Genomic DNA, 27,052 nt, shown 5'->3' on the forward strand with positions numbered 1-27,052 from the left:
GAGAGGCGAGCGTCTATAAACCCTCCGGCGGAGACCGTCGAGCTCAGGCGTTAAATATCGAGAGATGAGCCGGCGTCTATAAACCCTCCGGCGGAAGACCGTCGAGCTCCGACATTAAATATCGAGGGACGCCGGCGTCTATAAACCCTCGGAAGGAAGACCGTCGAGCTATCGAGAGACGAGCGGCGTCTATAAACCCTCGGCGGAAGACCGCCGAGCTCCGGCGTTAAATATCGAGAGACGAGCCGGCATAAACCCTCCGGCGGAAGACCGTCGAGCTCCGGCGTTAAATATCGAGAGGCGGCGTCTATAAACCCTCGGCGGAACCGCCGAGCTCGGCGTTAAATATCGAGGCTCTATAAACCCTCCGAGCGGAAGACCGCCGAGCTCGACGTTAAATATCGAGACGAGCCGGCGTCTATAAACCCTCCGGCGGAAGACCGTCGAGCTCCGACGTTAAATATCGAGACGAGCCGGCGTCTATAAACCCTCCGGCGGAAGACCGCCGAGCTCCGACGTTAAATATCGAGAGGCGAGCCGGCGTCTATAAACCCTCCGGCGGAAGACCGCCGAGCTCCGGCGTTAAATATCGAGAGACGAGCGGCGTCTATAAACCCTCCGGCGGAAGACCGCCGAGCTCCGACGTTAAATATCGAGGCCGGCGTCTATAAACCCTCCGGCGGAAGACCGTCGAGCTCCGGCGTTAAATATCGAGGCGTCTATAAACCTCCGAGCGGAAGACCGTCGAGCTCCGACGTTAAATATCGAGAGCGAGCAGGCGTCTATAAACCCTCCGGCGGAAGACCGTCGAGCTCCGGCGTTAAATATCGAGGCGAGGCGGTCGTCCCTCGGAGGAAGACCGCCGAGCTCCGGCGTTAAATATCGAGAGGCGGCGTCTATAAACCCTCCGGCGGAAGACCGCCGAGCTCCGACGTTAAATATCGAGAGGCGAGCAGCCGGCGTCTATAAACCCTCGGCGGAAGCGAGCTCGACGTTAAATATCGAGAGACGAGCCGGTCTATAAACCCTCCGGCGGAAGACCGTCGAGCTCCGGCGTTAAATATCGAGAGCCGCCGGCGTCTATAAACCCTCCGGCGGAAGACCGTCAGCTCCGGCGTTAAATATCGAGGGGCGGCGTCTATAAACCCTCCGGCGGAAGACCGTCGAGCTCCGGCGTTAAATATCGAGAGCCCGGCGTCTATAAACCCTCCGGCGGAAGACCGTCGAGCTCCGGCGTTAAATATCGAGAGACGAGCCGCTAAACCCTCCGGCGGAAGACCGTCGAGCTCCGGCGTTAAATATCGAGAGCGAGGGCGTCTATAAACCCTCCGGCGGAAGACCGTCGAGCTCCGGCGTTAAATATCGAGAGCAGCCGGCGTCTATAAACCCTCGGCGGAAGACCGCCGAGCTCCGGCGTTAAATATCGAGGGACGACGAGGCGTCTATAAACCCTCCGAGCGGAAGACCGTCGAGCTCCGGCGTTAAATATCGAGAGGCGGCGGCGTCTATAAACCCTCCGGCGGAAGACCGTCGAGCTCCGGCGTTAAATATCGAGAGGCAGTCGGCGTCTCTAAACCCTCCGGCGGAAGACCGTCGAGCTCCGACGTAAATATCGAGAGACGAGCGGCGTCTATAAACCCTCCGAGCGGAAGACCGTCGATCTCCGGCGTTAAATATCGAGGGAGGGCGTCTATAAACCCTCCGGCGGAAGACCGTCGAGCTCCGGCGTTAAATATCGAGACAAGCCGGCGTCTATAAACCCTCCGGCGGAAGGCCGTCGAGCTCCGGCGTTAAATATCGAGAGGCGGGCCGATAAACCCCCGAGCGGAAGATCGCCGAGCTCCGGCGTTAAATATCGAGAGGCGAGCCGGCGTCTATAAACCCTCCGGCGGAAGACCGTCGAGCTCCGGCGTTAAATATCGAGGGGAGGCGGCGTCTATAAACCCTCGGCGGAAGACCGCCGAGCTCCGACGTTAAATATCGAGAGACGAGCGGCGTCTATAAACCCTCCGAGAAGACCGTCGAGCTCCGGCGTTAAATATCGAGAGACGAGCCGGTAAAACCTCCGCGCCGTCGAGCTCCGACGTTAAATATCGAGGCCGGCGTCTATAAACCCTCCGGCGGAAGACCGCCGAGCTCCGGCGTTAAATATCGAGAGGGCGTCTATAAACCCTCCGGCGGAAGACCGTGAGCTCCGGCGTTAAATATCGAGGGAGGCGGCGTCTATAAACCCTCCGGCGGAAGACCGTCGAGCTCCGGCGTTAAATATCGAGAGAGGCGTCTATAAACCCTCCGGCGGAAGACCGTCGAGCTCGACGTTAAATATCGAGGCAGTGCGTTTATAAACCCTCGGCGGAAGTCGAGCTCGGCGTTAAATATCGAGAGAGCGTTATAAACCCTCAGGCCGCCGAGCTCGGCGTTAAATATCGAGAGGCGCGTCTATAAACCCTCCGGCGGAAGACCGCCGAGCTCCGGACTAAAAATAGAGACGAGCCAACGTCTATAAACCCTCCGAGCGGAAGACCGTCGAGCTCCGACGTTAAATATCGAGAGACGAGCTGGCGTCTATAAACCCTCCGAGCAGAAGACCGTCAAGCTCCGACGTTAAATATCGAGAGACGAGCCGGCGTCTATAAACCCTCCGAGCGGAAGACCGTCGAGCTCCGACGTTAAATATCGAGAGACGAGCCGGAGTCTATAAACCCTCCGAGCGGAAGGCCGTCGAGCTCCGACATTAAATATCGAGAGACGAGCCGACGTCTATAAACGCCCGATTGGAAGATCGTCTTGTGGGTGAGGCCAATAAGAAGGATGCAATTCCTCCGGAAACTCGCCTTCACTATCGATAAAACCGACTCCACGTCCTGCTCGGCTCAGAGCACAAAGGTACTTGTCGGCTTCTAGTGAGCGATCTCTGCTACCTAAGCGGAAGGTTACGCACTCGAAATAAATAGCCGAGCGGAAAGGTAACTCCAAGTACTTCACTACACTCCCTTTCGAATTCCAGAAGAGCGATCATAGGCGAGTGGATGACACACATGCTAACTTAAAAGGACAGGGTGCAAAAGGAAAACACTGCATTCAAATTAAAACTTTAGGCCGGGCAGCCTAAGTACAAAAGGGATCATATCTAGCCGAGTGGCCGAATTACAAAAGTTACTCTATGTAATCGTAAAGGGTCTTGGGAATGCTTTCCAGGAGCGCCACTTGATCGCCGGCCAGAATGGTAGTGGACTCTGGAAGAAGACCCTTGGACTTCAGATAGTTGGTGGTCGCGGTCATAGCCAAGTCGAAGGCTGTGTACATCCGCTCGAGAATTCAGGCGAGCGGATGTAGCCCTGTCTTAAGGCAACAACTCGACTCGGCTCGGCATCTTGATATTCTTTGAAGGCCGCCTGGGAGCCAGTGAGGGCCTCATTCAGACTCTGAAGCTTTGCTGCGTCGGCCGAGCGGCCCACCTTCTCTCTGTCGAGCTGCTCCATCAGCTCTTTTACCTTAAGCTCCAGGCCCCGAGCCTCCACGTTCTTTTTCTCCAAATCGGAGATGGCCATATTTTTTCGGGTGGTGGCCAGGGTTAATTTTGTGTCGAGCGACTTGACTTGTCGCTCGGACTCGGCCAGGGTGTGGGCCTGATCGGCCATTTTCTTCTACTCGGCCGCCAACAGATCTTGAGCTTTCTTCAGCTCCTTTTGCAGCTCGGAGTAAGACGGGCCCTGAGAGCCGGACGGACCGCTTGCCGCCTTCAGTTGCCTCAGCTCCTCGTCCACCATAGCCAGGCGGTTGGAGACGGCTATCTCTTCCACCCATCGCTGAGGCAAAAAGGCGAAATTGTCAAAGGCCGAGCGGAAAAATGCAAGTGAAGCTTAATAAAAGAAAACTTACCCCCGTGGACTCCTGCATATGGCTATTGGCCAAGTTCCGGAGGGGGATCATTGCAATGCGCGCCCGAGCGTCGGCCCACATCTCGGCCAGGGGCCCTTTCAAGGTGATGGTATGCTCGGGCGCGGTTGGCCGGTCGGCTTCTGGCAGCAATTCTTCAGTCGGGAGATGAAGGGTGACCCGTACTGTGCGGCCGTGACCAGGGATTGTCCGACCGTGATCAGAAGCCGGCGCAGAAAACTGCGAATGGATAGTTGAGCTCTTGACCGAGTGCCGAGCGGGTGGGCGGGTGCTGACCGGAATAGCCTCAATGGGGGCTTCCGGCTCGTCCCATTCAGAAGGAGTCCGGTCAGATGAAATGGCTTCGACCTCTGGCGCCTTGCCTCGAGCGGCGGCGGTTGCTCGCTCGGACGGTTGGACCGTTGACGTGGCCGAGCGCAGAGGAGTCTCCACTCAGCGCCTCTTTTGTAGAGGCTGCTCCTCCTCCCGAGCGGAACCTTCCTCGGGTACAGTTCGTTCTTGGGGAGGGGTGGCTCCGCTGGCCACATTTTGTTGAGAGGCCCGAGCGGCCGACTCAGCCTGAGTCCCGCTCTCACCTTCGTGGGATCCGACCGGATGGATACCCAAAGCTTCCATTTCTCTGGCCGCGGCGGCTTCCAGAGCGGCCGCCTTTCTCTTCAAAACGCCGGCCATCACTGAATCCATGACGATGTCCGCTGCAAAAGAAAGAAAGGAAATCAGTTAGCGATCAAAGCAAATGTCCAAGTAAAGTTCTTACCGAAGCTGGCCGGAAGAGGAGTCCGTATAGGACTCAGACCGAAGATATACATCACTCCTTCATGAAGGAGCTTATTGATGTCAAGTCGCAGACTGGCTAGTATGTTTGCAGCGTGGAGGTAGTCCTGTCGGGTCTTGAACTTCTTCAGCTCGGGAGTAGGGGGCAAGCTGACTTGCCACTTTGTCGGGAAGGTGGCCTAATCGGGCATGCGGATGTAGAAAAAATAATCCTTCCAATGTTTATTGGAAGAAGGGAGTTTGTTGAAAAAGACCAAGCCGGGTCGAGCTTGGAACATGAAGGTGCCCGGCTCGGCTTGCTTGGGGTAATAGAAATAAAAGAAGACCTCCGGTCGGAGGGGGATGTTGTGAATCTTAAACAAAACGACAACACCGCAAAGGAGACAAAAGGTATTGGGTACTAGACTGCCGAGCGGCACACCGAAAAAATTGCAGACATCTATGATGAAAGGATGTACAGGGAAGCGAAGACCAGCGGTAAACTAGTCTCGGAAGACACAGAAAGCTCCGCGCGGCGGCATATGGGGCCGAGCGGAAGACTGGCTAAACGAATTTCGAAATCCTCTGGGATTTCGAAATTGTCAGTCAAAATATCAAAGTCCCGCTGTTCGAATCGGGACTGCATGGTGGTGTACCATGGGCCGAGCGACTGGTCTTCGGGATTTGAAGAACTAGCCATTGGCCGATCGGAAGGAATCAAAAGGCAAAAAGGCAGGAGAAAAACGACAGCAAACGAAAGGAGGTTTCAAGGATCGAAACTGAGGAAAAAATGCGGAGGAAACACCGGAAAGGAGGAAGGAAAGATATAAAATCTTACTGCGAGGAAAGGGATCGCGAAAAAGGCGCCGGAGAGCGTCGGAGAGCAGAAACAGGATCGCTGGAGCTCCAAAGCACTGGAGGCAGTGGTCGAGAACGCGGAAGCAAATGAGGGAGAGAAGGAAATGAAGGCTTTATAGGGCGGAGGCCGGCCGGCCTCCACCGTTGGATCCAGGTCACGGGAATCAAAGCGTGCATCTCGCCGTCCATTTCGAATCGCTTCGATCGCATCAAAACACCATGCCGCCGCCGCCGTAAGCTGATGGCATTGCGCCACGTGGCATTCTACCATTCGGAGCATTTATGAAAGCATGCTCAACCTAAATGTCGGAGATTGGCGCAAAACCCGAGGAGATCCGGCGAATGCCATTGTTGATTTGTTCAAGGCCATCTCTGGGGTAGGCCGATCGGAGGATACTAGCACGGAGGAGCTGCCCGGCTAGATTCGCAGTCCAGTCAGTCGGACAATTCGCCTCCTTCGATTAGACTTGAAGGAGAGGCAAGTGATCCGGTGGTAAGAACAGGGGACCCCGTTCGGTGAGGTCAACGCCACGTGGGAGTCAAAGTGGAAGGATGCCCGTCCGGAGATGGGAGGTCCGAACGTCCGACCGGCCGGCCGTCCGGCCGGTGTCGGGCTGATGGTTAAAGGCGCCCTGTAGGAAGTCAGGGTTCTGGCGCTCAGGGGGAAAGATCGCAGGGACGAGCGGACTGCACGCTCGGCCAATGCCATAAGGTAACATACTGCTAATGGTCTCCACAAAGCACGTGATGGAGAATCTCCCCAAGTAAATCACCGCATACGTCCAGCAGGATGTTGAAGGAGCTGGCCGACCGGACGACAAATCTGGAGCAAAGGGGAAAAGGTCAAGGGATGTCTTTTTCTGACAGCAGGTATGTTTCACACGCAAGCCATGCTCCAAATCTTATGACAGGAGATCTCGCTGTCCCATCGAGGACATGCTTGGACTGTAGCAGTATGGGTCAGGGAAGCTCACTGACAAGCCCTTACGGGGGTATGGGCCATGGACACGTGTACACCTCGGTAGGCGTACACCCACTTCTTCGCTGCCCTATATAAAGGCCCTCTTACTTCGCCGGAGGTACGCACGCTACTAGTTTTGGAGCCCCTTTCTCTCTATTGAGCTTCGCCTGACTTGAGCGTCGGAGGGTCGCCGCCGGGAACCCCTTCCCGGCCCGACTTCTGTGCAGGTTCGCCGGAGCTTTGGAGGCCTACGCCATCGACTAGGAGAGCGCCACGTGCCCAGCGTCCCTTGGTTCGGCGATTCGGACAAGATCAAATGTATTGGATGATATCACATCAAGGTACAATCTTGTACTGTATACATTTGGTCAGAATGCTCAGAGTTGTTTTACTCACTTGCCATTAAGAACTCCTCCAGTTCCAAACTAAGAGCATCGAGAAATAGCTATTGCCCATATTGACAATCACTTCATGCAAGTTTTCTTATACCCTTATTACCCTGTACCACCCATTCCAACATGGTGTTGACAACATTCATCGAACGAAGCTAAATGATGGGTCACTCGTTATAAGACACGTGTTCATTTGTGGTACGAAGTAATAGGTACACCACCACCAAATGCGTTAGGAGCAAAATTTGGAGACAATATTGATTAAAATTTCTATTTTTATATATTTTTATATTTTTTTTATTATTGTTGTATTCTTCATTTGAAAAAAAATATTTATTCCTAAATTATGAATGTATTCACTATTAATTGTTAGTATTTTTATTAGTTTCAAATATATAATTTTTATTTTGTTAAAATTTTTATAAATAATAACTCCTAAAATCTATCACTAAAAATAAACAAAATATTTTAAACATATAAAAAAAATGATAAAAGAAATTGATAAAAAACTGATTAAAAAAATAAAACCAATAGATAAAAGAAAAAAAATGGACAATTACTCAAAGGGTATAAGGGTAAAAAAAAATTGATGGATCCAGGAGTGTGTGGGAGGGGGAATAGCAGCTCTCCCAGAACAATGACAACCCAACTTGTCACTCTCCTTTTGTTAATATATATATGTTTTTTATTTTGTCTGGGCAGTGTGGGTAGTTGCCCCCATTGGACCATGTAAACTTTGCCCATGTTTATATCCTCTTGATTAGAGTTGTCTATCTTGAATTTTATTAATCCAAGCGATCTAATTAACTTGAGTCCTCGTGATTTGGATAATCTATCTTTTGAATTCTCTTAATCCAAACTACGGTATTACTATTATTTTGTTGTAATAAGATAATATAATGGCTATTTAAAATTATTTTTTTCATCATGTAGCGACTTAATAATTAAAAAACTGTAAAAATATTTTACTGATTTTATAATTGCATAGTTATTTAAAATAACTAGATTATAGAGGTCAAATTTATTTATTTATTTTTAACAATTTATATCAATTTTCAAAAATATTTTTAGCCTACCAATTGAATGGGTAAAATGAAACTTTAGAGAAATTAAAAAGGCAAAATCATTTAATAAAAAAAATGAAATGATAAATTAAAAAAATACGAGTACAAACCAATTATTCTAAAGTAAACTTATAATTTTCAAAAATTTAGTGGTTAAATAATTTCAAAAAGTGACAGTGGCAAATGAAAATTTCTAAAATTCAAAGTGAGCACATCAATAATTAGAAAACTAAATCCGATGGTAAATAGAATTTTTGAAAACTTTAAGGGGCAAAATGGAAACTACTCAAACCCAACCCAAGTTAAGCCCAACCCGAAGTATTTGTCTCGACCACTTCGGTTCCTAAAATTCCCCACCGCTTCAAACCTCGCTCTGCGTCACCAACACAGCGACACTGGCCATCGATCCTTGCGGCGGGCAACGCTCCTTCCCGGACGGATCGAAGGAGGCAAGTTTCCACAATTTTCGCCAAGCTTAGTCGTTTTCTCCATCTCTACCACCTTTCTTCAATTGCGTTGGTAGACCAGAACACAGGGAATTCTCCTGAAGCCTTTTCGGCCGAAGTAGATTCCGAATGCTCATAGATCTATTAGGTCGTGGGTTAATTTACTTTTGAGTCGTTACTTTTTTTTTCGACGTAGCTTAGATTCTTCGCACGGATAGAATTTGGTATTATTAGATCGCTTTGAAAATGCATTCGAGGGATGGAATTTTACGCAATGGGATTTAAAGGTTTATCAATTGGTGGTTGATAAGAATAAAAATTAGTACGTCTCCATTTTCAGTTCATTTGATGTCGAAGTTCGTTTGGCTTAAATGAAGTTTTGTGATGATTAGACAATGCAAGTTCTCTCAATCCCTAGACTTGTTCGAGTTATGGAATGTTTGGGATTCTAACAAGTAGACTGAGTTTTAAACAGGCAAGTAACAATTTGAATTAGGTTAGTTCTGTCAGGTTGATGGTTGAATTTTACAAAGTAGCATGTCTAAGCTATACAGGATACACGTGAGATACCTGTTAGGAGACATGGCTACGGGTAGAGCCTCTTACTAGAATGGTTCCTGTCTATCTTTGAATGAACTCAGCATGCTAAAGGACGGATTCAAGTAGCCTATGGAATTTCGTTTTATTTTTTAGCTAGAATCAGCAGTGCCATCTATTTTCCGTAGAGATTAATGTGGTGTTGCCCTTCTCACGCTGTTGGATTATACAATAAGGTGAATCAATCTTCCAAAATTTCTCACTGCCTTGGATGCATGCATTTTTTTTTCCACATGTGGGCAATGGCTAACAGCCTTCTATCCATCCATGTTAGTTTGCATCTTTTTTGCATCTCTAATAATGGTTGTTAGTGATTCCTTTTCTATCTATATATACAGATAATACTCCCCCTCAAGTTGGAGCATAGATATTAATCATACCCAACTTGTTACAAAGATAATCAACCCGAACCCTATTTAAAAATTTTGTGAATATGCCCCTAAGTTGTTCTTCACATATCTGATAAAAATCAAGTTTTGTTGAATTCTCTCACGAACAAAATGACAATCAATTTCAATGTGCTTGGTTCACTCATGAAACACAAGATTCGATGTAATATGAAGAGCAGCTTAGTTATCACACCACAGTTTAGCTGGCACTGAAATTTTAAATCCTACTTCAGTCAAGAGTTGATATATCCATATTATCTCGCACACAGACTGTGCCATGACCTTATATTTTGACTCTGTACTGGATCATGACACAATGTTTTACTTCTTACTACTCCATGAAACTAAATTTCTTTTAACAAAGATACAGATCTTCTATCCATTTTAGAACTTACCCAATCTACATCTGAAAAACATTCCATAATTATTAGTTACCATATATATATAATTATTAGTTACCATATATATATATATATTTATACAAATAATACTCTCCCTCAAGTTGGAGCATAGATATTAAGCATACCCAACTTGTTATAAAGATAATCAACCTGAACCCGATTTAAAGCTTTTGTGAATATGCCCCCAAGTTGTTCTCCAGTCTTCACATATCTGGTAAAAATCAAATTTTGTTGAATTTTCTCACGAACAAAATGACAATCAATTTCAATGTGTTTGGTTTGCTCATGAAATACAGGATTCGATGTAATATGAAGAGCAGCTTGGTTATCACACCATAATTTAGCTGACACTGAAATTTTAAATCCTACTTCAGTCAAGAGTTGATATATCTATATTATCTCGCACACAGACTGTGCCATGACCCTATATTCTGACTATGCACCGGATCGTGACACAATGTTTTGCTTCTTACTCCTCCATGAAACGAAATTTCTTCTAACAAAGATACAATAACTTGAAGTAGATCTTCTATCCATTTTAGAACTTGCCCAATCTGCATCTGAAAAACATTCCATATGAGTATGCCCATGATTTTTATATACGATACCCCGTCCGGGTGGTCCCTTCAAATAACACAAAACCTGCTCTAATGCTTCCCACTGATGAATGGTTGGAGATGACATAAACTGACTAGTAACACTGACCGAATATGCAATATCTGGATGAGTCATGGTAAGGTAATTCAACTTCCCAACCAACCTTCGATATCTTTTAGGATATTCAAATAGTTTCCCTTCTCCTATGAGACACATTGGAGTACTACAAGGTTTTGTCCCCAATTTTCTTGTTTCAGTTAATAAGTTGAGGATATATTTTTTCTAAGAAATACTTTTTTTACTTCTCATAACTTTAACACCCAAGAAATACTTTAGCACCCTCAAGTTTTCGTATGAAACTAATTATGAAAGACTTAAGAGATGAGATTCTCATAGTATCATTTCCTGATAACAATATCATCTACATATACAACTAAATGATACTAGCTCCTGACTTCTTGTAGAACACAGAATGATCAGACTTATTTTTCATCATACCAAATTTTTCAATAATTTAACTAATTTTTCCAAACCAAGCATGAAGACTTTGTTTCAAACCATACAAAAATTTTTGAAGATGACAAACTTGCCCTGACTCCCCTTGAGCAATAAAACCAGGAGGTTGCTCCATATACACCTCCTCCTAAAGATCACCATGAAGAAAAGCATTCTTGATATCAAGTTGATGTAAAGGCCAATAATGTGTAGCGGCCATTGAGATAAACAATCGAACAAATGTTAACTTTGCAACAGGAGAAAAAGTGTTAGAATAATCCACCCCATAAATCTGAGCATAACCTTTAGCGACAAGACGTGCTTTTAATTTGGCAACTAGCCCATCCAGATTTACTTTAACTGTGAATATCCATTTGCATCTAGTAGTCCGTTTCCCTGAAGGTAGATCAACCAAGTTCCAAGTGCCATTGTCATCTAAAGCATTTATCTCCATTATCATTGCTTCTTTCCAACCAGGATTAGATATGACCTTGCGCACATTCTTAGGAATAGAGACAGAATCAAGTGAAGCAATAAAAGAATAAAAGGAAGATGACAAGCCGTCATAAGAAACAAAAGAAGAAGTAGGATAAGTACACTGTCGTTTACCTTTGCGTAATGCAATAGGAAGATCATCGCTCGGGATGGACATGATGATGAAGTCGTAGGTGCAGGACATGAATCTAGAGGGTAACGCCCGGAGTAGACTTGAATAATAGGAGATTTGACGAGCCAATTCAGGGATAGGTGCAGAGTATGTGATAGAATACACCAACAAATCATCATCCTCCATTTGATGAGTCAGAATTGATGTGGATGGAAAATAAAGTGTGTCTTCCATGAAGGTAACATCAATTGGGATAGGATATTTGTTAATACTCGGGTAATAACACCTATAACCTTTTTGAAGACGAGAATAACCAAGAAAGATACACTTCAAAGACTTGGGATTTAATTTAGTAACATGTGGATGAACATCCCGGGTAAAACAAGTGCTACTAAATATCTTAGGGTTAATAGGAAATAACTACTTATTAGGGAAAAGGATTTTGTAAGGAATATCACTATGAAGAACAGAGGATGACATGTCATTAATAAGAAAACATGCTGTAGAAACTACATTAGCCCGAAAAAGCTTGGGAACATTCATTTAAAATAAAAGGGCTCGTGCAGTTTCAAGAAGATGTCTATTTTTACGTTTAGCTACACTATTTTGGAATGGAGTGCCAACACAAGAGATTTTATGAAGCATGCCATTCTAATCCATATACGATTGGAATAAACCAGACATATACTCCTTAGTATTATCACTTTATAAAGTATGGACAGGTGTATTGAACTGAGTTTTAATTTCAACACAAAAGGCACGAAACAAAGAAAATAAATCATAACTATTTTTCATTAAATATAACCAACTTACACGAGAGTAATCATCAACAAAAGTAACAAAATACCTAAAACCAGGTTTAGATAGAACAGGACAAGGACCCCAAATATCTGAATGAACTAATTTAAAAGGAGTAGTAGCACATTTATTTACTTTAGGACTTGAACTAAGATGATGATGTTTTGTAAACTGGCACGACTCACAATCTAATGAAGACACCTTACTATATTGTGGACAAAACTTTTTGCGCATAGGTAGAGACGGATGCCCCAATCGACAATGATCCTTGAATGGAGAAGTGATACTTGAGCTAGCAAAAGAATATGGGACCGGTGTGTAAAAAATGTAGAGACCTCCACTAATCTTCTTCGTTAAAAGATCCTGAAATAAATAATGATCAGGAAAAAATGAGATGCAACAGTTAAGATTATGAGTTAATTGACTGACAGAGAGCAAATTAAAGGATAAATTAGGTAAATGTAAGATAGAGGACACAGAAAACAAAGGAGCAGGATTGATAGTGCCAGACCCATGAATATAAGATAGAGACCCATTAGCTAAAGTAATAGTAGGAGTGTTAGCTTTGGATTGAAAAGTAGAAAAGAGACTAGAATTACCTGTTATATAATTCGTGGCACCAGAATCAATGACCCATTTGGAAGAGGAAAGAAGACATGCGTTTTGTTTACTTGAATCAGCAATAGCAGTGACAGAGGAAGATGAAGAATTGAGTGATTCATGATATTTTGAGAATTTGGTAAATTCATCTGCAAAGATAAGGACTGATTTATCAAATGCATCATTAGTAGATGCAATATAGGCTAAGTGTTTTTGCTGATTTTTATACCGTATCTTTCTACATCCAAACTTCGTATGTCCTGACTTACAACAGTGGTTGCATATAATCTACCTGAATTCGGTGTTTGAGTTTCAAAGTCCTGTGAGCCACCTCCTTTGCTTCCACTGTGATTAGTTGGTTTTCCATGTACATATTTAGTTTTGTGACTCACCAAAGCACCACTAAGCGAAATGTGATTAGTTGGTTTTCCATGTACATATTTAGTTTTGTGACTCACCAAAACACCACTAAGCGAAATGGGTGCAGTGTTCTCTGTACGAAGAATACGGCTAAATACATCTTGTAAAGAAGAGACCTTAGAACCGGAGAGAACTTGTGACTTAGCAGACTCAAAATCAGTAGATAGGTCAGCAAGGAAGCTCATAATAGCCATTTGCTCTCATTGTCGTTGTTGAACCTTCACATCAGGGCTAAATGACAAAAGCATATTAAGCTCATCATATGTCTTCTTAAATGCCATAAGATAATTGACGAGAGGTTGATCTTGTTTTTCCACACGATAAAATGTTTTACACACCTCATTCATGCGAGAGAGATTCCCTTTCCCATAATACAGAAATTCCAACTAATCCATTAGTTCTTTAACAAATTCACAATGATTGATCAAACCTATTACCTCACCATCAATACAATTCTGAATTTGAAGAAACAAGCGAGCATCTTCTCTAAGCCATGTTTACTTTGAATCATCTTGAGGAGGGTTATTAGTCAAATGACCATCTTTGTAAATACTTCGTAGATAAAGATGAACCGTCTTACTCCAATCCAAATAGTTCAAACCATTTAGCTAATAGTCCATGATTTTAGACATCACTAGTACCATGTCCGTCACAAAAGAAGGCTTATTTTCAGCCATGAGGATTTATCCCAAAGAAAGTCGAATAAAAGATGAAGGAAGGAAGACTTCTCCAAGGTTTAAAATTTCGACCTGTGCCGAGGTTTCGGTCTCAGACCGGAACCATACGGTTTCGGTATCGTATCGTGCCGTGCCGATACGGTTTCGATATTTTTTATTTATATATAGTAATTATTAGATAAATATATTTATTGTGTATAATTTAAAAATAAGTTATATATTGATTTCATATAAGTTCTCCATTATTAAACAACTTAATATTGTTAGAAAAAATAATTAAATATAATTTTTTTTTAAAAAAAAATTGGTCTATTAATAACTCAAATTAAAATTGATACATCATAATATCATAATATGTTACATTACTAATATTAAAAGGAGTGGCGTGAATCAAATTGAAGGATTCTTGTAATATTTTGCTTAGGTAATCTTATAGTTCCCCAATGTCTAGATTAAATAATTATAATCATGTAAATTAATACAAAATACTATTTTATATATAATAATCATATAAGTTAACTATTTATTTATTTAATTAATAATTTAAATAATATATATTTAAAATAATAAAAAAATACTTAAAATATAAATTTGATTTATTAGAATATTTATAAATATTTATAATTTTTTAAAATTTTTAAATAAAATTTAAAACACTAAAAATGATTTCAGAATATTATTTAATAAAATTTATTAATTTTTTAAAAATTTTGAATATAATTTTTATATTTTATTAGGATAATTTAATTAGAGTTTATGAAAGCCTCTTTAAAATATCACTGTTAAGTGAGAATTGTTTGATTTAATTAGGGTTAATTTTGTGCAGTAACGCGAACACCCGTGCCCGCGACGCACCTACGCCAGTACTGCGACGCGTTCGCCACCTGCGGATGCCTCCGACCGCGCTAGAGGCGTCCGGCGACACCTCCGGCGGCACCGGAGGTGTTCGGCGACGCTTCCGGCGTCGAGACACGCGCTCCCGCGCCTATGACGCGCCCACTGGCCCCCGCGACACGCCCATGGCACCCCCGCGACGCGCCCACGGCACCCCCGCGATTGTGATGCGCCCGGGACTGCGACCGCCTCCAACTGTGCCGGAGGCTTCCGGCGGCACCGGAGGCGTCCGACCACTCTTCCAGCGGCGCTGGAAGCGTCCCGCGACGCTTCGGCGCCGCCAGAAAAGTCACGAGGCTTCAGGCGCGTCGTGACGCTTCCGGCGACGCTACCCATGCTTTCTTGCGCTCGCGCGATTCTTCCTGGTGCACGTGATGACGCGACGAAACCTTTGCTGGCTTGGTGCCGGTTTCGGTGCGCGGGCGGAACGACAAGTTTCGCCCGTTCTGCCCGGCACGGAACGAAATTTTGAACGTTGGACTTCTCTGATTTCTGCCGATCTGATTTCTGTCAAAGGAAGACGACTTAGCTTTTGCTGCTTGGAGAGGGAACAACAACAGAAGACTTCGCTGTTTTCTTTCTGCTGCGTTAGGGCTAGAGGCGGTGGTGTGAGGCAGCAGCAAAGGAAGACTTTGGAGAGCAAGCGAGAGGAAAGACTTTAGAGAGCAAGCGAGTGGAAGAAGCAGCTAATAGAGGTTGCTGTATGGCGAAACAGGTTGCTGTCCAGCAACTTTTCCTGTTGCCCATCCGCTGGAAGATCAGTAGGAGAGGGCTGTGATGGTCGGAAACTCACCGGCAACCAACAGTTGGCCGGCAATGAGCGGCAGTGGCACAAAACCTAGCTGGACAGCGGCGAACAAAATTTGTTCGCTGACTCCTTTGCTGCGGACGGCGGTGGCTGACCGGAGGGATGTCCTCTGGGTTCTGGCCAGCAAGGAGGCGCTGTTTGGGGCTTGATGGTGGAAGGGGCGAAGCCCTTTTTGTTTGCGTCGGCAACAAAGGAAGAAGGACGCATGATGCGTTGGCGCGAGTCTTTGTCGCAACGTTCAAAATTTCGTTCCGTGCCGGGCGGAACGGGCAAAACTTGCCGTTCTGCCCCCGCACCGAAACCGGCACCAAGCCAGCGAAGGTTTCGTCGCGTCATCACGTGCGCCAGGAAGAATCGTGCGAGCGCGAGACATCATGGGTAGCGTCGCCAGAAGCGTCACGATGCGCCTGAAGCGTTGCGACTTTTCTGGCGGCGCCGAAAGCGTCACAGGACGCTTCCGGCACCGCTGGAAGAGTGGCTGGACGCCTCTGGTGCCGTCGGAAGCCTCCGGTGCCGTCGGAAGCCTCCGGTGCCGTCGGAAGCCTCCGGTGCCGTCGGAAGCCTCCGGCATAGTTGGAGGCGGTCGCAGTCGCGGGCGCATCACAATCGCGAGCGCGTCGCGGGGGTGCCGTGGGCGCATCGCGGGGGTTAGTGGGCGCGTCACAGCACGGGAGCGCGTGTCCCGGCGCCGGAAGCATCGCCGAACACCTCCGGTGCCACCGGAGGTGTCGCCGGACGCCTCCGACGCGGTCGGAGGCATCCGCGGGTGGCGAACGTGCCGCAGTACTGGCGCAGGTGCGTCGCGGGCACGGGTGTTCGGGTTACTGCACAAAATTAACCCTAATTAAATCAAACAATTCTCACTTAACAGTGATATTTTAAAGAGGCTTTCATAAACTCTAATTAAATTATCCTAATAAAATATAAAAATTATATTCAAAATTTTTAAAAAATTAATAAATTTTATTAAATAATATTCTGAAATTATTTTTAGTGTTTTAAATTTTATTTAAAAATTTTAAAAAATTATAAAAATTTATAAATATTCTAATAAATCAAATTTATATTCTTATATATTTTAATTATTTTTTTATTATTTTAAATATATATTATTTAAATTATTAATTAAATAAATAAATAGTTAACTTATATGATTATTATATATAAAATAGTATTTTGTATTAATTTACATGATTATAATTATTTAATCTAGACATTGGATAACTATAAGATTACCTAAGCAAAATATTACAAGAATCCTTCAATTTGATTGACGTTACTTCTTTTAATATTAGTAATGTAACATATTATGATATTATGATGTATCAATTTTAATTTGAGTTATTAATAGACCAATTTTTTTTTTAAAAAATTATATTTAATTATTTTTTCTAACAATATTAAGTTGTTTAATAATGAAGAACTTATATGAAATCAATATATAACTTATTTTTAAATTATACACAATAAATATATTTATCTAATAATTACTATATATAAATAAAAAATATCGAAACCGTATCGGCATGACACGATACGATACAGAAACTGTATCGTTCCGGTCTGAGACCGAAACCTCGGCACGGGTCGAAATTTTAAACCTTGCTTTGTCGTATGCAGATTTGGGGAAAAAATAGCAGTTTCCAAACAAACCCTAATTTCAATTCTACTGCTTTGATACCATGTAAAGTTGAGATAAAAAGTATATACCTTTATTGAAAAGTGAGACATATTTATATACAAATACGGGATCTACTTTTAGGAAACAACCTTCTATCCATGTTAGTTTGCATCTTTTTTGCATCTCTAATAATGGTTGTTAGTGATTCCTTTTCTATCCTTTTTCTTGTTTGTTATGGAGCAAATTTCAGAATATAACGTCCTACTTGCTTCATAGAAGTTAGAGTGTAGTGTTGCTCAGTATTCCACTGTTTTTATTAGAAAGGGTTATTCACCTTACGCTAGGTGACAATGAAAAATTTTGGATATTGAATATTGCTTCTCCATTTGCTCTTCTCATACTTGTTTCTCTGTTTTCTTATTTGTTGCTGGTGTTAAACACCTTATCATTTCGTCATCCATAATAAAGATTGTAGGAAATTGCCTCCTGGTTATATTTTCAGGTTGGGTTCTTGATCAACTTTCAAGATAGGTGACAATATGTCTTTGAACAGTGTGATTTTTATTTGCCTTCTTCAATCTCTAATTACAGTTTTTTTTTTCAGAAATTGGTTGCTAGAATCTAACTCAATCCTCAGAATCATGAATTTGGTTTCATTAATAAAATTTTTGTTTGTAATTTTTTTGTTCGATGAGTATCAATCACCTTCAATTGCTACCCATTTTCATTGTTTTACATTTAGTTACGCTATCTTTTTCTGTATCTTTGAAACTTTTAATGTTTGCAGCTACTCGGGCCTTCAATTTGTTCTGTTTTACTCTCAATTTTGTTCGCATATACATCACATGTACGTATACAGAAGAAATTGAGATGTGTGCCGGGAACAAATTATGGTTATTCACAAAGAAGTCCATAACTGGAGCTTTGATTGGTATAACAGTGTCTGATCGATATGCAAGCATTGCTACTATAAGAGGCAGTTCTATGCATCCAACATTTTCAGCTTCTGAAGTTGGTTTGTCTGGACTTCTTAAAGGTATCTTTTGTGAAAGCACTATATTAAATCTTGTATGTTTAGTAAAGACTTCTTCACTAATTGTACTGCCTACACCCAGCTGATATTGTACTAGTTGAAAAATTCTGCCTGGAAAAATATGAATTCTCACGTGGGGACGTTATCATTTTCAAGTAAGTTCCACAGATGGGTTCCATCTGCAGGTGTTTAGCTTGAAATACTTTTCTTTGTTCCAAGTTACTTCCCCAGCCATCATTTTCCATGATTGTACAAGCATGTCTGACCATCTAGTATGCATACTTAATTACTTTTTAATTTCTCCTCTAATTGTGTCTTTTGTTTATGGGTAGATCTCCAACTAACCACAGGCAGACTTTTGCTAAAAGATTAATTGCATTGCCTGGTGACTGGGTGCAAATTCCAGAGTCTTCTGATGTTTTTACAATCCCGGAAGGTCATTGTTGGGTTGAAGGTGATAATGCTGCGCATAGTTTTGATTCACGATCTTTTGGCTCTGTAAGTATTTGACACTGAGATCTATGACAACTGGGCTTTATTTTTGAAGCTTGCTCTTCTCTATGCATGGGATTTTTGTTTTAGGTTGCACATCTAGATCCTCTTACTTATCTCTATTCTCTCACTGTTCTGGAGATTCAACTTGGAACTTAAAACATGAAGGTGGTTGTGGTCGTTTGTCCTTCAGTTTTCACTTAAGAAAAACATTGAAGCATTAGGGAATTAATTCAAATATCTTAAAATGAAAGTAAATAATGTTGTTGACCATGAAAACATGTTAATACAATATTTAACTAGTTAGCAGAATATTGGAGTTCCAACTACTGGCTCTATTTTTCAAACTTACCAGAATATAATCTCTTTTCTAAATAGTTTCTTACATTATGTATCCTTTTCATTACTTATAAGCAGGAAATGTGGTCTTTTTACATAAATAATGTTTGAGGTAGCCTACCTTTTCAGCAGAAATTGGTGTTGTTAGCCTTTTGACGTAAACTTCAGCATGTTCATGATGGGGGTCTACAAGAAAATCTGTATCTGGAGATCGTACATGGGCCTTGAAAGAATAATACTTTTTCCATATACTTTTACTTGCATGAATTTTAAATATACTAGTGCTGTCCCTTACAGTTTTGGGCACTTAGGAAATAACATAAAAAGAAACTAATGCAACAAATATGAAAATTCTATGATTGATCTATGGGGTTAATAGGAAAGATAATTATATATACACACGCTAAAATCCTTGGGCATTTACATGTAGGTCCATTAGATGATAAAATGATTAAAATGGTAGGTGACCAATGTACTCTATCATTAGACTAGTTAAATCTATTAGAGTTGAAGGTGCAAGGGATATTGTAAGAAGAAAGAAAATTTTAATTAATGTAATAAGTAATTTGATTTTTATGAATTTTTATTATATAATCTTTTATAGAGAGAGTTCAATGGACAAATAAGATGCATATAATCAACTTGAAATAGTTGGGATTTACACTTCTCAATGATGTTCCCTAGAGAGTTGTATGCAAGATACAGACTATAGAACATTAGCAATTATCCTGAATGTAGATAAGCTTCTATTTGACTGTCTTGAGCTAATTACTTTATAAATTTGGGCATTATAGAAATCCAGTTTGGATTGAAACACTTTAAAGATGATATCCTGGAGCATGCATATATACTCAACTCACAATTGGAGGTAGGTTGCTTATGGCCATCACCACCCAATGACAATAGATATTGGACATCAAAGTTTTAAGTCATTCCATTTTCTCCAATTTAAAAGGATTGGTGAAAAATTTAACCTTAAAATGTATTGGAGAATATTATAACAGAAGCAAAGTCAAGGATTGCTATCAAGAAAATCTAAAGATGTCTGATTGCATCGTATGATGACCAAATATCTCAGGATGTCACTCAGCGAGTTCTTATGAATTTGGATTAACAAACTCTAGGTTTAAAGAGTTGAGCAGTAATTATGTAAAGGTAAATCTTCTACAATGTGAACATTGATAACAATTTGGTACTAAAATTCTACTGTGAATTCTTGTTTCATTGATTTTTACGAATGTGTTGAGAATCCAAATTATACGTATTCATTCATGTAAGCTTCATCATTTTATATTTCAATTTGTGTTCCGGTGTCAAATTTTAGCTCTTGGAAGAGCTTTTACCGTTCATACTGTACTGCTGCTGTACCCTAGTGAACAAATGTCTTTCAAATATTTGAGAGGTAATTTGTTCAGATTTTTCTTGTCAAACTAAAATCAATATATCCCTTTTGTCAGTTTTATAAAATGTTTTCTACATACTGCAAATGTTATGCCTCCTTGCTACCACATTATGATGTGCTAGATTATTGATTCAGAATACCCCCAGTGGAAGAGACTGAAACATATTGTTGTTTGTAGCCTCTTAGTTGTGTGCTACCACATCATAGACTAATACTTATTGATATAAATAATAAAAAATATTGTAATTGATGGCTTATGCTTGCATAATAAAGAAGAAATTATTCTTAAAAGTTGTGTATTTAAAGCCAATTGTTTTGAAGAAAAACCAGACATAATGCATCTATGCTACTTGTATTGCTAACCAATGGGCATAATAATTACCTCTTCAAGTTCATTTTCATCACTCATGCATCTGTTGAGCTAATCAAATGTTTAGATGCTTCACATGTTCTTCATTGGAGTATTCTTATCATGATAACTCTGCATTTATGTTACAGATTCTGAAGTCAAATTGTTCTTTTTTTTTTTAGGAAAAAGGGATAAACTGAGTCATCATGTCACTTTTTTATTTTAAATTGTGCTGCTAATACTATGATTATTGTTGTCGATTTTAGTGAATGAGTATGGTCTTTTCGCTCCAATGAACACGAATGACTATTCTTTACCTCTGGTGCAGGTTCCCTTAGGGTTGATTCAAGGGAGGGTAACTCATGTTATATGGCCACCCCAGAGAATAAGCAAAGTGGAAAGAAAGACGGCATCGGAGAGATGTTCACCACAATGATTTGCTTTGATATGAAAATTCTAACCATTTCCAGTTATATTTGGATCGTTGGCAAAGCTGTTGTACGTTTGGTTCACTCATTCATCAACAATTTTCGCAAATAATGGGATTTTTTTGTACCTTTTCCTTTTCTAACAATCTTACAAGATCCATTTTCCATGATTTTCGTAGGGAACTTACTTTTCTGTCACGTTTTTTGTTACTCTAAAACTGTACTGGGGTGGACACTCCCCATTCCCAAGTCATGTGTGGGAAATGATATATTTTTTTTTCTATGATTGTTAAAATCAAAATAAAAATTATATGTGAGCATAAATTGGGTTTCGAATTTATACGGTAGGTGAATTAGAGGAAGATCGTCTACTTTTAAGATTATATCATATGAAATCTAGATATTTAAATTATTAAAAATAAATAAATAAAGAGTATGTTTGTTGGATCTAATTTAGGAACTTTTTAAAAATACTCTTTCACGCTTTTTAAAAGTTGTTATTTGTTTTAATCCTTTGATCACAAGCTTAATTTGTAAATTAATTCTATATTTATTATACATAAAAGAAACTATGATGTGTTACGAACAATACTGAGATCATAAAATTATAAAAGAAACTTCTCTTTTATATATACCTTGAAATTTGCAGGGTTCTTGGAGCATGAAGGCATCTGGATAAGAATCCATGACTTCATATGCCTTCTTCAGTGTTGCTCCTATTCCCTTGGTTGGATTATAGAGCACTAAATTGGCACCTAATGAAGGGTGTTCTCAAATTATGAATCCAAACATTAAATTCTAACAAAAAAAAATTTGTAGTTCCCAATAAGTTTTCAATAAGTTTTTTTTTTTTTTTAGTTCCTCCTATATTAAGGGCATCTCCAATGATTAAACTTTTCAATAAGTTTTTTTTGTAGTTCTCAATATGCCACATCAATGTCACATCACAAGTATAAAAAGCTTTTAATCTCCAATGGTTAAACCTCTCAATGAATTTTTTGTAATTTTCAATATGTCACATCATGCCATATCACAAGTATAAATACATACTATTATCTCCATAATAAAAAAATCTCCATACAATTTTTTTTATGTGTCCTACATTATAAATCATATATTTTTTTATTTTTTATTTAATATATCGATATAATTTTCATTTAATATTTTAATTAATTTATGATTCCAATATAATTTATTTATAATTTTTAATTAATAAATTAATAAATTTATGATTTAAATTTAATTAAATTTATAATTTTAAATTAATTAATTAATTTATTTATGATTTTAATTTAATTATAATCATTTCTATATTTTTTAACTTATCTCAAATATATTTATTTTCAAAAGAAAAAAAATACCATTTTAATTATTATTAATTATTTATGAAATAAAATATTATAATTAAATGTTCATTAAATAATTTATTTTTAATTATTGAGAAATGGTCAATCATGTACATTAATTACTTATTCCACTTTTAAAAAAAAAAAATAGATTTGAAAACTCAAACCTATTCTTAAATTAAAAACTTCAAACCTCACATACACAATCATAAAAACTTTTTTAGTAAGGATTTTCAATTTTACAAACTTTTCACAAAGTTTACATTGGAGATGTTCTAAATCGAGAAGATTCATGCACAGGATCTAGTTAACATCAAATTTACAGCACAAACAAAAAGGCAATTGAAAAGATGATAACCAAAATTAAATATGATTTGGATGCAATAGAATTGTTGGCAGATCTTCTGTAGTGCTGAGGTATCGACACCGTACTCCCCTTACTAATGAAAAGTGAACATCTCAGGTTATCTAATTCTACGAGGACCATGTCATATATATAGTAGCAGACTCCGATTATATTATCAACCCATTATTAATAATGGAATACGGGTTAATGAGTTCTATATATAAAGTCACGTTCAATAACACAAACTCACAGTTAATATCAATTAGATCACTATAAACTATGTATTCATATAAACAACCTGTGTAATACAAAACAACATGCAAACCCATCGAGGGATAAAATCCAACACCAACAACTCTCATTGTCACCCTCCTCTCTAGGCTTGTGTATGATGGCATTGCTTGCACAAGTTTGTACCCTTTTAGTGCAGCCATAAAGGAAAGTCCAATGCTCATATTTCCAGATGTGGTCTGGCAAGTAGTAGACTAGAGCCTTTGATTTAAATGATCATAGAGTAAAAAACCAATTATTTTATTAGATTTTCCACTGCATAAAAAGAAAAAAAAGGCCATTTAGTAGAAAAAGGCTTTAATTTTGCTAAGCAAAATGACATATGCATTCTTTACTACAGAAAAAGGGGTGCAATTTTCATATCACTATCACAAAAGACAAAGAAGACAGCTGTTGTTTGTCAAAGATGAAGTCTCCTTACTAAAAATATATGAGTGTGATGTGCATGCAAGGTAGGAGCTCCCTCTGATATTGGAAGAAAGCTTCTTTGTTAATTTTGAGGAAGTGACTCTGTCTTTACGGAGCTTCTTCAAATTTTTTTTATTAAATAATTTTGTCTGTTATAAAAAATATTAAAATATTAAAAAAAAATTAGGAATGTTATTTTTTAGTCATTAAACAACAGTTAATTTTTAGTCGTTGTTCAATGATTAATTTTTATTTTTTTATTTAAAAAATTATATATAATGAAAAGTGCGGGATTCATGAAGGAGTGTTGAAAAGTTTTGCTTTTTTGGATAGTGGAGAGATGTGTAAGATTTTTTACTTTTGACGTGACGTATATGTGGCAATGAAGGAATTCATGAAGAGGTTTCATGACTGTGAATACCCTAAAAAATAATTTATTTGATAGACTCATGTCTATCCTCAAGTGCTATAAAGACATTCGACATCATTTAGTCTAGTACGTAAAATCTTGGGGGTGGTTTAAGGGTGTCTAATGACACCAAATTAAGTGTAATTCTATCATCTAAGCATTATCAAGGATCCTCTTAGCATGTAACTTCTCGTAACTGACTAAATGTGGGCGTTGCAGTTGTTATGCACATATTAGAGGGTATATATAATAATTTTTTTGAGAAACCATAAAACTCTATATTTACAAATATGCAATGCTTCACATGTCTATACCTTCAAAATCCATCAAAATAAATAAAATTATGGCCAACCATTACTATTGACGTTCTAAAAAATACTAGAAATTTTAAATTGTCTACCTATTTTTTATGAATGTGAAAGTTATTCTGAAAATTTTGAAAGAGTGCTGTTATTAACTAAAATAAGTCTTATATGTACCAAATTTATATTCATCCCTCAACTAAACTCACTAATTATCAATTATGATCATTAATATTTTAACAATATTATGTGTGTTTTTTTGTGTGGGATATAATCTTGTCTTGTAATTTTTTAGATGCCCTAATGTGGATAAATTGTTTAACGAGTATTAAATATTAACATGCTGTGAACTTTTATGCTTTCATGAATGTATACATTGACTTAAATTTGAATTATGAAGCATAGATAGAAGATATTATTGTTTGGACATTCCGGGAGTTAGGGGTGATTAACTTCAATCGCTTTGTTGATGATGATTTATTGTAGCGGAAAAACTCAAAGTAATGCTAACACCCAAATTTACTTGGTATCCACCTTCTTGAGGTGACTAATCCAAGGATTCACACAGTGCACACACTCCACTATGAAAATTACTCCTCAAAAATAATCCGAAGGTGGAGAAACCTTGTACAAGCTCACATACAAGAACACAATGAAAATAAAATGTAAATACACAATACAAATGAAGGCCTTACTTTCTTGATCTCTTGTTGTTTGAAATACCTCTTGTAAACTCGAAAATGTAATAACACTTCTCTCAGAGTCTTCTAAGAACCGGCTATGAAGAGTGGAGAAGAAGAGTTGTTGATTTGAATCTTCGAACACCTTTGTATCTCATAGATTAGGGTTCCCAATCGATTAGCCTTACTCCCAATCGATTGTTATGTCAGATCCAAGTAAATCCAGAAGTCAAAATCTTATAACAACTCTTTTCTTCTTCTCTCAATCAATTATGTGGCTTCAATCGATGACCTGATGGATTACAAAGCCCACTATTTACTCGTGAATTCCTTTCAATCGATTACCTAATCAATTAAACTCCTCACAACAAAAACAACTCTCCAATCAATTGTCTAATCGATTAGAGGACTAAATTGATTGACCAATCGATTCAGCACCTCTCTGTGCTCATGATTTATTACCCAAATCGATTAACCAATCGATTGGTGAAGGCTTAATTAATTGGCTAATCGATTCAGCCTTCTTCTCTCTCGCGACACACAATTCTCAATCGATTAGTTGATAGATTGGCATTGGCCTAATCGATTACCTAATCGATTGTCCAACTCTAACTTGCTTAACTCAAGCCTAGGGTTCCCTTGCCCAACCTCCGGTCAACTGTGACCTGTTGGGACTTCCCCACCAAGTGTCCAATCAACATTTGACCTATACTTAGACTTTGCCAACTTCTCGTTAAACTTTCGATCACCAAGTGCAGTTCTTCTTGACCCACTGGATTTTCCTCTGCCTAATCACAGTTAGGACTTTTCTTTTACCAATGTGCGGTCCTCCTTGACCCACTTGGACTTTCCTTTGCTTAACTATAGTTAGGACTTTCTTTTGCTAACGTGTGATCCTCCTTGACCCATTTGGACTTCCTTTTGCCTAATCGTAGTTAGGACTTTCCTTTACCAACGTGTGATTCTTCTTGACCCACTTGGACTTTCCTTTACCAATGTGTGATCCTCCTTAACCCATTTAGACTTTTCTTTACCTAATCATAGTTAAGACTTCCCTTTGCCAACATCCGATCCTCCTTAACCCAGTTGGACTTTCCTTTGCCTAACTTCTGAGTTAGAACTTTACCTTTGCTTAACCTCTAGTTAAGACTTTACCAGTCAAGTATCCGGTCCTCCACGACCTACTTGAATTTTCTCTCAGATATTTTCCAAACATATTATCCAAACATTGAAACTTAAGGTTGAATCCACTCAGACTTAGTCAAATTGGTCAACCTTGACCTAGGGACGATTGCACCAACAATCTCCCAACAATCTCTTCATTTTTAATGTCTAACAATATGTTTAGATTAGGCTAACCCGGGCAGGGATCCTCTGGTCCAGGATCCCTAGATCACCCCTGATCCCCTGTTCATTCATTGGTGGGATGAACTGGATTCCACCTGTTTAACAGGTGGGGTCCAGTTCATCCAACCAATGAATGGACAGGGCTTCTTCTGGTCTAGAATTTTCTGGACCAGAGGATCTGGCCTCGGCTAACCCATTAGCCCAAATCTCATGACAAATGCATGAATGTGGGTTTCTAACTTAAACCCCACATTTTCTTTCCCTTTGACATACAACAAAAACTCTTCACCTTAAGAGTCATTATGTTCAAAGGAAACTAATGAAAGTCTCATACCTTTCATTGTATTCTATGCTCAACCTTGAGCATAACTCCATCACAATGAAGATTTTCAATATTCCATTGTTTCCAATACTCATCCTCAAGCATTCATAACAATGAAGGTTCCCTATCTTCCATTGTTTCTTCATCCTTATATAAAAAAGTCATGCTTTTAAGGAGGACCTCCTCCTTAAAACATGCACTAAACTTTTATCATTGCACCAACAATGATTTAGAGTTTCTAAACCTTTAGGAGACCTAAAATTGAAGTTTTGAGTTTAAA

At 40.0% G+C, this 27,052-nt stretch overlaps 1 protein-coding gene across 4 annotated transcripts; it reads left to right on the plus strand.

The window, feature by feature from the left end:
- Positions 1 to 8,279: 8,279 nt before the first annotated feature.
- LOC122046954 (mitochondrial inner membrane protease subunit 2-like) lies at positions 8,280 to 21,645 on the plus strand. Of its 4 annotated transcripts, none has more exons than XM_042607917.1 (6): positions 8,281 to 8,377; positions 18,066 to 18,125; positions 18,219 to 18,314; positions 18,394 to 18,466; positions 18,644 to 18,809; positions 21,222 to 21,645. In XM_042607917.1, the coding sequence occupies exons 3-6, from the start codon at positions 18,263 to 18,265 to the stop codon at positions 21,327 to 21,329; spliced, it is 399 nt and encodes a 132-aa protein (XP_042463851.1). In that variant the 5' UTR covers positions 8,281 to 8,377; positions 18,066 to 18,125; positions 18,219 to 18,262; the 3' UTR covers positions 21,330 to 21,645. The 4 variants fall into 4 exon arrangements, with proteins under 4 accessions (XP_042463852.1, XP_042463851.1, XP_042463850.1 ...); XM_042607916.1 differs by lacking the exon at positions 8,281 to 8,377 and adding an exon at positions 8,384 to 8,522; XM_042607918.1 differs by having other exon boundaries at positions 8,280 to 8,377; positions 18,066 to 18,314.
- Positions 21,646 to 27,052: the final 5,407 nt, after the last annotated feature.

This window comes from Zingiber officinale, chromosome 2B (genome assembly GCF_018446385.1).
Source record: "Zingiber officinale cultivar Zhangliang chromosome 2B, Zo_v1.1, whole genome shotgun sequence".
Taxonomy (NCBI): Eukaryota; Viridiplantae; Streptophyta; class Magnoliopsida; order Zingiberales; family Zingiberaceae; genus Zingiber; species Zingiber officinale.

Bases quoted from the DNA above. Each gene is read 5' to 3' on its own strand.
- LOC122046954 (XM_042607915.1), top strand. The intron at 18,467-18,643 runs GTAAGTTCCACA...GTTTATGGGTAG, and splicing joins GGGGACGTTATCATTTTCAA to ATCTCCAACTAACCACAGGC. The intron at 18,810-21,221 runs GTAAGTATTTGA...CCTCTGGTGCAG, and splicing joins ATTCACGATCTTTTGGCTCT to GTTCCCTTAGGGTTGATTCA.